The 12,466-nt window shown below is 42.6% G+C and overlaps 1 protein-coding gene across 8 annotated transcripts in view; it reads right to left on the bottom strand.

Annotated features, from left to right (window-relative positions):
- celf2 (cugbp, Elav-like family member 2) overlaps positions 1 to 12,466 on the bottom strand; it is a 726,013-nt gene that overhangs the window by 429,574 nt on the left and 283,973 nt on the right. For all 8 annotated transcript variants that reach the window (XM_078553002.1, XM_078553000.1, XM_078552995.1 and 5 more), the window contains exon 2: positions 1,412 to 1,447. Coding sequence is in view for 5 of the 8 variants with exons in the window: in XM_078553006.1 (XP_078409132.1) it covers positions 1,412 to 1,447 (36 nt within the window). In the remaining 3 variants the exon portion in view is untranslated. The remainder of the gene's footprint in view (positions 1 to 1,411; positions 1,448 to 12,466) is intronic.

Below are 12,466 nucleotides of genomic sequence, written 5' to 3'. Positions count from 1 at the left end.
TTTCTTTTAAGTTATTCATGGCTGCCAAATCTCTTCTTTCTTATCTTCTTATTGTGTGCTCGTGTGTGTGTGTGTATTAGGTTGTGACCATTCTCGGGTTTGAGCGTGTGAATAAACTACGCTTCTGATTTAACCCGAAAGAGAGTTGCTGCAAGTCAATTTAAAACTTGACCACACAAAAAGAGGGTTGAGGAAACATGCCACAGCCTATTTCAAAAATTAAAACACCTCTACTTATGGATAGATGGTGAGGAAAATAAAGGAGTTCAGTTTTGCCTCTTTCCCATGTCCATAACACAAGACACAGATTGGGTTTCGATATGATTTGATAAGATGTAATAACTCCACAATTTGTACCTGAAAAAACCCGCATTTAATCAGATGAGGGAACGCCCTGTGAATAATAAACCTTGAAAGTGAGTAAGTAACACGAGTGTTGCCCATATCCTATCCTGCACCAAGTTCTGCTTATGCATCACTCCTGTCCTTGCGGACCTACGATGGTTCTCAGTCCCTGAAGTTTCTGGCTTAAACTTATCATGTACAAATCCCTCCATGGTCTCACACATCCATAGCTCTGTAACCTCCTCCAGCCCCACTACCCTCCAAGAACTCTCCTCCGTTATCTTCCATTACCATGCCTTCAGCTGTATAGGCCCCCAATTCTGGAATATTCTTCTTGATCCTTTCTGCCCCTCTACCCCTCTCTCCTGCTTTAAGATACTCCTTAAAATCCACCTTTCTAATAAACTTTTAGTTATGCCCCCAAGCATCTCCTTCTTTGCCTCACTGTTAATTGTTGCTCAGTGAAGTACCCTGGGATGCTTTCCCATGTTAATGGCACCATATCAATTCAAACTGCTGCTCCGACAAGAGTGTTACTTCAAAATAAGCCAAGGAATAAGGACAAGATGTATGGATTCAAATTGAAAAAACAAAACAAACTTAGGACTAATCTCAGCAAATTCTTCTACAAACAATGAGTAATTAATACATACAGCCAGGGTGACAGATGAAAAAAAAAAATTGGAAATCATTTGAGCGACAGTTGGATGTGACTGGCTGTGACCACGTTTTCTACATGAATGAGCTAAGTTGCAGTGAATAACTTTTCTCATCTGTATTTATCTTGTGACCTTCAGAAGCATCACTGAGGAAATCAGCAGGGGTGTACGAGACCTCTGAGCTGGAAAAATGAACTGCTTTGCTGGTTTTACAAATGCATGCGCTCCCTCCCAACTTACACATCAACCAAAATTCCATTCTTTCAATATAATGCAGATTCAGAGTAATGCCTCAAATGTAACCTTGTTTCTCACTCCCAGTTCAAACTAAAAACGATTGGTCCATCAGCTTGAGAAACACAGAAATCAGTTGACTTATTTTCACTGAAGAGAAACCAAGGCCCTACCTTTGTAATGATCCAGTTATCTCTGGGCTGCTCTGCCTGCAAAAGAGAAACAAGACATGAATTGAAGGAAAAAGGTCTCATGGGTAGTTATCACTTCTCTCTCCTGATGAAGTGGACTCATGCTGTGTCTAGTTTCATTATCGCTAGCTTCCATCATCGCCTTGCCCACTGATGTCATTCTCAATGTGTGATTGCAGGTCAATGAATGTTGGCAGGCTTTTGATCATGAACTGTTGAGCCTGATCCCATTCTTCCCCAATGTTCAAATGCAAATAAGCCTTTTTCAGCCAGAAGCCACTAACGGGGATTGGAATCCTTCCCAACTTTCTCTCCCTTTCTAACCCAGCTCTGCTGTGGTCTTTTGTAGTTCCACAGCCTTGATCAATGAGCTCAATGGACATCACAGCTTCAACCTTCCTACACTACACACCACTGGAAAAGGTCTAGGCCCTGTGGCTGCTCAATATTTTAGTATCACAGAGTGGTGCCTCTGAAATCATCTGGAGTGCTTGTCTATCCATTTAGGAACAATGAAAGTTAATGTACAGCAATGCGTACATCAGTAATGGGGTGACCTAGAGTGCAATATCATATACAGCCTCTATTCCCACCACCTGCGTGCTACAATTATCATCTGTTCTTGCTCTGACCTTTCAACATGGGTCATCGTGCTGAGACATGCATCTCACACCTGTTCTCCACTTCTGTAACAAATAGTTCAATGAAATCTTGTTAAGCTAGCAACAGAATCCAATCTTCTGGCTTGGCTGCTTACAATAAGTACGTTTTAAGTAAAGAAAAAGTTGAAGGGTATCTTGGAAGCTGTTGGTTCACGCTAGGGTTTAGTTCCACAGGCATTGATATTGCCTGGTACCTTACCCAAGTGGTAATTCTAGCAGTGTGTCTAGGCAGTAATGCATTTTGATAAAGTACCACATTTTAGACCGGTTAGCAATATTGAAAGCCAATGGAATAAAAGACACAGTTGCAGCATGGATACAAAATTGGTTAAGGGTTAGACAACAGAGTTGTGGTAAATAACTTCCTGGCTTTTGTACTCAATGCCTCCAACTTATAAAGCTCAGAATCCCATTCATTTTATTAACTGTCCTGCCGCTTTCATAGATTTGTACACAAACACTCCCAGGTCTCTCTCATCCTACACCCCTTTAAAAATTATACTATTTAGCTTGTATTGTTTCTCACTCTTCCTACCAAAATGTATCACCTCACACTTTCTGCTTTGCATTTTCTCCACCCACTCCACCTGCCTGTGTCCCGTTGAAGTTTTTAACTATTTTCCTCGGTGTTCACTAAAATTAAGCTTTGTGTCATCGGCAAATTTCGAAATTGTGCCCTGCGTCCTCAACTCAAAGTCATTCATGTACAGCAAAAACAGCAATGGAGGGAGGTATACAGCAGTGTTCTTAAAGGTTCAGTATGAGGACCATTGCTTATAACTGAAGCTTGCAAAGAGGATCCCAGTTAAACATCTTATCCACAGGCTGGTACCTCTGCTAATGAAGCATCAGTGTCTGCCCAAGTTATGTGCTCCAGTCCTGCAGTGGGATTTGAACCAGATCTGAGTCAAGTGTGCCATCAACTGGGCCAAACTCACTCAGTGATTGGAGTTGGATTTGACGTTATCAATTTATGACTAATGCCAATAGGGAAGAGAAGGCAGGCAGTATAGCGTGATGAAAATGTGATTTCCCACTGGCAAGATCAGCAGGCAAGGTATCTTGGAGCTGAGAGAGCGCGCGAGAGAGGGTGCGCGCGAGAGAGGGCGTGCGCGTGAGAGAGAGCGAGCGCAAGAGAGAGAGCGTGTGCGAGAGAGAGAGAGAGAAAGAGAGAGTGCAAGAGAGAAAGGGAGAGCGCAAGAGAGAGGGCGAGAGAGGCTTAGAGTCATGGTACTTACGTTGTTATTCAGCTCACAGGGCAGTGAAAAAATTTAAGGAGCAGAAAGGAAGCAATTTTTTGGCTGGCATACAGATTCATTTGAACTGCATTCTTTCACGAGAGACAGACAAAATGTGACATTTATTGAGCCGTCTTTTCCCTCTTGAGCTTTCAAGACTTGACAAAGATCCATCTTTCTTAGGTAAGAATATCAAGGGATATACAGCAAAAACAAGTAGTCTCATAGGTAAAATTTATATGAGCTGATTGAATGACAGAGTAAGCCCGAGGAGGCTGAATGGTTTACTCCTGCTCCTTTGTTGCTAAGTGTTTGTGACTGGGAGGCGCCTCTTAGGACGTCAAGTTGCATCTGCCCCCAAACTCTAGCCCATCTCATTGTTGGGGGTGGGATGGTGGGATCATCCACTGTGCACCGCATGCTTTTGAAGGGAAAAGGGAACATAAATGGTACTGTATTCGTAGATTAGAGTCACAGTCCCACTGAAGCCTGTTTGGAGCCAGACTGTTCACGATAAGGCCCTCTCCCTTCACATGGCAATCCTCAAGGCCTTTGACAGCTGCTTCCTGGGGCCTACCCACAGAACCTCCACTATTGTGGCTCCTGGAAGTGGTGTGGAGGGGGTCGTGGTAGGAGGTGGTGGTGAAAGAGTTGGGAGGAAATTCCATCTGGGACCTGGGCTCTGCTCTTCTGTTGTCCTCTGTGAGCAGTGAGTGGGGGAAAAAATGACCAGTGACGCAGGTGGAAGGAGGGAATTCCTGATCATGGCAGAGAGAGAAGCAGAGATAGGCCTCACTATCTGCATCTCCCTTGTCTCTGTCCCAATCCCAAACGATTCTGGGTAAGATCACAGGGTAGTATTCTGCTATAAAGCTGTTAGGTGTCACCTTTCGGTGAAGTGTTCAGAGACATGGCTTTGCACGAGTGGTAAAGAAGAGTAAACAATATTGTTTACATTTAGGGCCCACTAGTGCAAGACGGACGGTTTTGATTGATGCAAATTAATGATTGTAACATAGATTGCGGGATGGCCAACAAAATTTGGCCAATTACACCAAACCCGTAGCAATGATCTCTGACCTTTCTCAAGCGGCTAATGATTCCTAAAAAAAGCAAATTAATGAAAATGTTGGGTTAACTGGCTGTGGAGTGTGCAAGTTGAAAGAATGAGTTTGATCTGAGGCTGATAAGAGCCCATCGAGCTTGCTCCCTCTGAAGTCATTAGTATCCAGAAACTTATCGATTTCTGTCTTGAACATGTTCAGTGATTGAGCTTCCACAGCCCTCTGGGGTAGGGAATTCCAAAGATTCACCACTCTCTGAGTGAAGAAATTCCTCCTTATCTCAGTCTTAAATGGTATGCCCCTTATTCTGAGATGGTGTCCCTTGGTTCTAGACTCATCAGCATGTGTGCGCGTGTGCGTGTGTACGTATTCACTAATGTTATCAGTTTCAGCGTGTTTATGAATGGATTAAGGCTTCATTCTCCAGAGCAAATGCTCTCATGGCCTCTACTGGGACTAGACATTTCCACACGTTCAGCTACAATGTACAAGTTTGTATGTTTCTTTGGTGAAAATAACAAAATGAAGCCAGTCGTCTATTCTGAAAAACAGTGTGAGGGGCTGTAAATAGATAAAATGACTGCATGAGTACTCAAAGAGAAAAATACATTGAAATAGACCATCAAGTTGTCACATCATGGTGCCCATCATTAAGGAATAGCTGTGGGCCTAGTAAATTTTGTATCTTGAAGTGATGGGGAATAACAGTAAACCAGATTAATAAACAAGTTGAGGGAGTAAGCACTATAGAATAATATAGAATATGTATCGCAGAAATAGGCATTTTGGTCCAACTTGTCCATGCCAGTATTTGCTACACATGAGCCTCCTCCCACCCTACATTATCTAAGCTTATATCAGCATATCCTTTTTCCCTCATGAGTTTATCTACCCTTTACACACATCTATGTATGTTGACGTGAATTAGTTGTTACTATGAGCCTGTTTTTAATTCTGTTTGGTTAGTGTCCCTCTGAACTTTCCTCTCTTGTTCCTTCTAAATTGAAGAGATCTGGAGTATATGTGCTTTTGCTCTTAACACATATCTCCATTATGTTGAAATCCAGATTCTTTGCAAAATCACCTACTCCAATTGAGTCTTCATTGAGGACCTCGGAACTGTGAAACTCCGAACGCCCTTCAATCTTCTCCCTCTGGTAACCTGCACACTTGTAAAATCTACCTACTTGTCTTGTCTTTACAACCTCAACACCACCCTACACTGAGTTCCGGCTAATACTTATCCCTCAACTAACACCACCACAGCAGATTAACTGGCCTGGAAGTTGCTGTGATCATGCCATCGAATCGGTCAGCATTCACCATTCTTATTCCGCTTACTCCAACAGCAACTTCAGGATTTCAGACATACAGAATAATGCAGAAATCTGGACGTTGCCATTAGTGAGTATACGGTTCCATAGGGTGCACTGTTGAGATTCCCACAGTATGCTCTCTCTCTCTCTCTTGCAATCATGGATTGATGGAAATTCTAATACTGTTAATCCAGCTGTAAAACCCAGGAATAGGTTACACCTTGTTAAATGGGTTTTTTAATAGCATTGTAACTTCGTAAATAAACATCCTCACTGGCCCTGAGGAAGCTAATTTTAAAAATGTGGAATATCAAATTTCTCCACAATAATTTTTAAAATCCACATTTCTAAATATGTTCCTTATTTAAAAACAAAAATGTGTTCATCTTTGTCTTAGTTTCTATCTTAATACAGTCATACATTTGGATGAAAGTAAAATACTGTGGATGCTGGAAATCTGAAATAGAAACAAAAAATGCTGGAAAAACTCAGCAGGTCTGGCAGCATCTGTGGAGAGAGAAACAGAGCTGATGTTTTGAGTCCATATGATTGTTCTTCACAGCAGTCAGGCATTTATTTTGCTGTTTGGAAAGTTAATTCACCAGTGAAGGATTTTAAGTGCTTTTAACTTTCTTGTTTGTGGTGCGCGAATACTTCAATGTGATTGGTTGCCTCCATGCGTGCTGACATCACTGCTGCTGTGCGCCGAGATGCCCCCTTGGCTTGACACCAGATTTTAAACTGCCGCCGGGAAAGGGGAAATGCCCACCATAGAGATCGCTAGATCTTTGTGGGCAGTTTTCTTGGAAGGTCAGTGGCAAGATTCAACACTGACTGTAAAATCTATGTCAGAGTCTCATTAATTGGGAGCTTAACTGTGTGCAAATTGGCTGCCGTGTTCGCCTACACTGCAACAGTGACTACATGTCACAAGTACTCGATTGGCTGTAGAATGCTTTGGGGTTACTTAGGAATCGGGGGATATGGGGATCTGGCGGGAACGTGACATCGAGGTCAAAGATCAGCCATGATTTCATTGAATAGTGGAGCAGGCTCGATGGGCGTATGGCCTACTCCTGCTCCTGTTTCACAGGAGGTCGTGAGAAGTGCTATAGAAATGGAAGTTCTTTCTTCCCTCATTCTTTCTCTCATCTAGGTTTCTAAGTTTAAAATCACCCCCAAGCTCTGAAGCAGTAATATTTGAGGTTTGGATGCTCGTAAATCCTTTGTTCCATCTGTATCTTATTTAGGACAAAAATTTGGATTACAGCTACTGTGCTTTCCAGGCAGCAAGAAATTCAACAGCTGATGAGAAGCCTTGAAGGTTACTATAAAACGATGATCAAACATTGTAGCGTCACCATTTTATATATACTTCAATTACTTGAGATCCTAGTCACTAACGTGTTACATTCTTTTAGCTTCTTACAGGTAAACTCTTCCAGGCCTCGTTTGTTAAATGAATGAATATGAATGAAATGAATAAAAAGTGAAAGGGCTTCGTAATTCTTGTGGCAAATTGGAATAAATATTTAACAGAACGGGACAAATTGGGATAGTTGAGAACAACACCTGAACATGGATAAGTAATACTGTCAAGTAACTGGATGATGCTGCCTTATTATTTCCTTTCACACCGATTCCCAGCTGGATTTAAATGCTCCTTTTTCAATTATCACACCCCACCGCCAGCCACACATAACTCTACAGAAATATTTCATTACTGACCTTTTGAACAAAGGCCCAATAAGTAAACATATGCTTTTCTTTCTTTCACTTTATTGATCTGCATCAACTCATTTTTGATATGAGGGAGGAAGCAGCCATTTGCTGTTCCGATTGACATCGTGCCATGGCTTACATGTTTATTTCTCCTTAAAATTAGCAAGGAGGGGGAAATATGATCCCTGGCGTCTGCTGTGTGAGATGTAGAAACATTTCCGATCCCTCATACACCGAAGTGTCCTTGTGATGCTCTAGATACAGTTGCAGTACTTATTACACTTCACATTCAGTATCCAACAGTGACGATCTACAAAACACAGGAACAAATTGAACTGTGGTTGAACCAGCATCACACCCAATTAATGTCCTAAATCAGCAACCCCAGTTGTATTTTATGGTTGATGCTATTCCAGCCCCACGGGAGTTTTTTTTTTAAACTGGGATCTTACCTTGAGACAATGATGAACATAAACAACACTTCAGGGTTACCAATGTGGTTCACTGCATGACCCTAATTTCAAGACTTGCATTTACCAGGGATTTCCCAGAGGGGAAAAACAGATATCCATTAGGGTCAGAAAGTCAACCATTAATCTTCGGTAAGTTTTGACTCCCAAGCCCTGAAGCAGTGATATTTGAGGTTTGGAACGCTGGTGTATCCTTTGTTCCATCTGTATCCTATTTATGACTAACATTCTGACGATAGCTACTGTGCTTTCTATGAAGCAAGAAGCTCAACACCTGAACAAGTGGCCTCGAAGGTTACTCTTGTTATATAATGATGATCAAATATTGCCGTAGTGTCTCCATTTTATATATACTTCGGTTACTGGAGGTCCCAGTTCTAGTCTCTTAGTTTCTTTTACAGGTAAACGCTTCCAGGACTCATTCCTCAAACCGAATAAAAGGTGAAGCTTTATATTTATTCCGGTTTGCCACAGGAACAATGATTTTACAGAACAGGTCAAATTTGATGGTCGAGAACAACTCTGCTTGATTCAAACAATATGACCCCCAGGCACTGAACCCTATTTAATATAAAGCATGATCTCCCTTTGCACCACATAGTATGTACATGTTGAGAGGGCAGGCACGAGAGCTGCTCTGTGGCCTCTGGTCTCCAGGAAACAAAAAAGGGGATCAAAGCTAAACTCTCTTTGGATCTTTAGTTTTCTTCTTCCCCAAAAGGGGCCTGGGGAAACAGCAAGCACAATCCCCCAATCTTATCTCAACCTGGCACAGCATTTCTTTTTGCTCATAGGATGTGAGCGTTGCTGGCAAGGCCAGCATTTATTGCCCATCTCTAATTACCCTCAAGAAGGTAGTGGTGAGCCGCCTTCTTGAACAGCTGCAATACGTGTGGTATAGGCACCCAAAGCATTGTTAGGAAAGGATTTGACCCAGCGACAGTGAAAGAACGGTGATACAGTTCCATGTCAAGATGGTGTTGTGACGTGGAGGAGAACTTGCCGGTGGTGATATTCCCATGTGCCTGCTGCCCTTGTCCTTCTAGGTGGTAGAGGTTGCAAGTGTGGAAGGTGCTGCTGAAGGAGTCCTGGCTAGTTGCTGCAGTGCATCTTGTTTCAAGGTACAGACTGTTGCCGCTGTGCACTGGTGGTCGAGGGAATTCATGTTTGAGGTGGTGCATCGGGTATTGATCAAGTGGACTGATTTGTCCAGGATGATGTTGAGCTTCCTGAATGTTGTTGGAGGCACACTCATCCAGGCAAATGGAGAGTATTGCATCACACTCCTGACATGTAGGTGGACAGGCTTTGGGGAAGTCAGGAGGCGAGTTACACGCCACAGAAGTCCTGGCCTCTGACCCGCTCTTGTAGCCACAGTATTTATGTTTCTGATCCAGTTAAGTTCCTGGTCAATGGTAAGCTCCTGGATGTTGATGGTGGAAAATACAATGATGGTAATGCCGTTGAGATGGTTAGACACCAGGATTGGGGATCAGCATTGCCTGGCACTTGAGTGGCATGAAAATTACTTGCCATTTGTCAGGCCAAACCAGAATGTTATCCAGGTTTTGCTGCATGCAGGCACAGGCTGCTTCAGTAACTGAGGAGTTGTGAATGGTTCTGAACACCTTGCAATCACCAATAAATAAAAACAAACCAACAGATAGTCAAATTCATTTATCGAAAAATCCTCATAGTGCCGAATTGTGATGAAGATACGAATAAAACAAATAGTCATAACTCATAACATAGTTATAGACAATTAAAAAAAGGTATAAAATAATAAAAGGATTTCATTTTTTTTATTCATTCAAGGGATTGGACTTTGCTGCCTAGGCCAGAATTTATTGCCCATCCCTAGTTGCCCTCGAGGAGGCGGTGGTGAGCTGCCTTCTCGAACCACTGGGGTCCATGTGGTGTAGGTACACCCACAGTGCTGTTAGGGAGGGAGTTCCAGGATTTTGACCTAGCGACATGATGAACATTTCGGTATACGAATAATTACAATATGCTGCAAAATGCAGATCATCTTCATTTACAGAATAAAAATGAAAGGTCTTCTTCACACCACATTTTTTATTAAACTCCATGATATGTTGTCAGGTTGAGTTCATTAAATTCTCAATCATTTACCACACACAGAAGCCATTGAGCCCAACATGCCTGTACATGTTACTTAACTAGTCCAATTCCCCTGCCTTTCCCTCATACTCTTTCAGCTATTTATTTTTCATATACTTCTCATTTCTCTTTTAAATATTATGGAATCTACTTCCACTACTCTTGACGATGGGGTATTGTTAGGAAAGAGAGATAGTTTAAGTAAGTTATATTTGTATTTGTGGGTGTTAGAAATGAGTTTTAGCCTTAATGTTTAAGTTTTATTTGTATTTCTGTATCTGTATGTTAAGAGGAGGTCAAGTTGAGTTTTAGTTTCACTTTAAAAGGTGCCTTCATTTCTAATGAGAGCTTTAAAAGCATTGCAGCTAAGTTAAACAATCAAGATTAGAGAAACTGGGCTGTTGCCTAGCAACAGGGGTCCAGAGAGACAGGTCCCTTCCACAGACACACAGAAGAAACTAGAAACAGCAGTTTGATTTGGATAAAAGCAAAATACTACGGATGCTGGAAATTTGAAACAAAAACAAAAATTGCTGGAAAAACTCAGCAGGTCTGACAGCATCTGTGGAGAGGAAGACAGAGTTAACGTTGAGAGTCCATATGACTCTTCTGAACTGAACTCAGTTCTGATGAAGAGTCATACGGACTCGAAACGTTAACTCTGTCTTCCTCTCCACAGATGCTGTCAGACCTGCTGAGTTTGATTTGGAAGCTGTTTGAGTTCAGTTGGTTTTGAAGACAGCTGCCAGGAAAGACTGAAGCAAAGAGGACAGATAGCTAATCCCAAGCTAAAGAAAATACCCCAAAATCCAGGGGAATGGAACAGGAAAAAGTCCCAAGAAGACCTTCTAGTCAAAGGGAAGGACAGGGACCTGGAAAAGGTCCTGTTAAGTGAAGTGAAGAGTGAGGGGCAGAGATAGGCTCTAAGCTTCAAGTTGAAAGAAAGCAGATTTAAAGCGAGAGGCCAGAAGGTCCAAAGTGACGGCTAAAGGTCTGTAACTCTTCGCTATGGGCATGTGAAGCAGTGGTGTACTGTTGACGGCTGAGTCAGAAAAAGAGAGTGAGTGGAAGATAGCTTGACTGCACGTGGTGACCCAGGGGAATGGAACATCGGAAGGAGAGTTCGAAACCCTGGAGGTGAACCCTTGCGGAAGGCGTCTGTGAGAAAGCATTGGTTTGGGAGAAGATTCCAAAGCGAGTTCTTGGAGAATGCAGATTGGAAACCCTCATGCGAAAGACGGAATTCAGTGAGACTGTTTGTTTATGGTGTGACAAGCATCTGGGGGGTGGGGGGAGTTGGGGAGAGATCCATAGCGTCTGGTTGAGGTGGCATGTCACTTGGTTGCAGAGCGTGGTGTGTCTGACCACAGGGTGCCTATTGGTTTAGGTGGACGATGTACTTACTGTGAACATTAGAGTAGAAGATAGTTCTAGTGATTTGTGTTATCCTTACAAATCTGTATATATCTGTAAGGCATAGTTGTGGGTGAAGGGGTGCCATGATACAGTTCACCTCCTTGTTGAATAAATGTTTTATTCTTTTGTTAAAAGTTCATCAGCTGATTCTTGTGACTCTGTTCAGCAGCTGCTCTCCACGTAGCTAAACAAACAAATAAAAGTTAGTATCTACCAAGCTGGGTTCCTCCCTGGGATCAGGCTTGCTTCCCCAATGCTAACCTCAGCTGGGGGTCATTACAGTATTAATAACCCAACCGCACAGAAAAATTACCCGAAATCTTTCCCTTTGATTTTTTTGGGATGATGCTCTTAAATTTGTGTCCTCTGGCTACTGACTCACCCACTACTGGATCAGTTGATTTTACCCGGTTTGTTTAATCCCTCCAAGACTGCCCTTAACCTTATTTGTTCTAATGGAAAGGGCCGAGTTTTCAGCCTTTCTTCATAACTGTATTCTCCCATTCTGGTATCATCTTCTCCCTGGGCTTGGCATCCTTTCTAAAGTGGAGCACAATATTCAAACTGTGGCACAAGTAATGAGGTGTAATGTTTCTTGCTACTTGCCCTCCGAAAAATTGGTCATGTAGCCATTCCTCACGTGCGTGCAGCTGGACAGCAAAGCTGGTACATCATGCAGCTGTCGGAGGCATTAAAACCAGTCTGACCCCAGCTGCCCCCAGGCTGGAGACAGTGGATAGCAATCGGCAACTGATTGCCAGCTCAGGAACGCTCAGGCTAACTACAACACCATGGGCACCTGCAAACTCCACCATTGTGGGTACTCAACTTACCCAAAGGCCTTTCAACTAACTACATTTGATTGTCAACTGTGCCCCCAATTATTCCCTTCTCAATGCCTTGTACTCGGGACTGTGAAAGTGGAGAGCTAATTGCTGGTAATTGTCTCTGTTAACAGCAGGTGGGTAGTGCAGAATGCAATAACAGCCGTCATAAATGAATAATTGTGTGTCTCTTTGTTAAGGTGC

This window comes from Cetorhinus maximus, chromosome 12, assembly GCF_964194155.1.
Source record: "Cetorhinus maximus chromosome 12, sCetMax3.hap1.1, whole genome shotgun sequence".
Classification (NCBI taxonomy): domain Eukaryota; kingdom Metazoa; phylum Chordata; class Chondrichthyes; order Lamniformes; family Cetorhinidae; genus Cetorhinus; species Cetorhinus maximus.
This window is presented reverse-complemented; position numbering and strand designations above follow the sequence as displayed.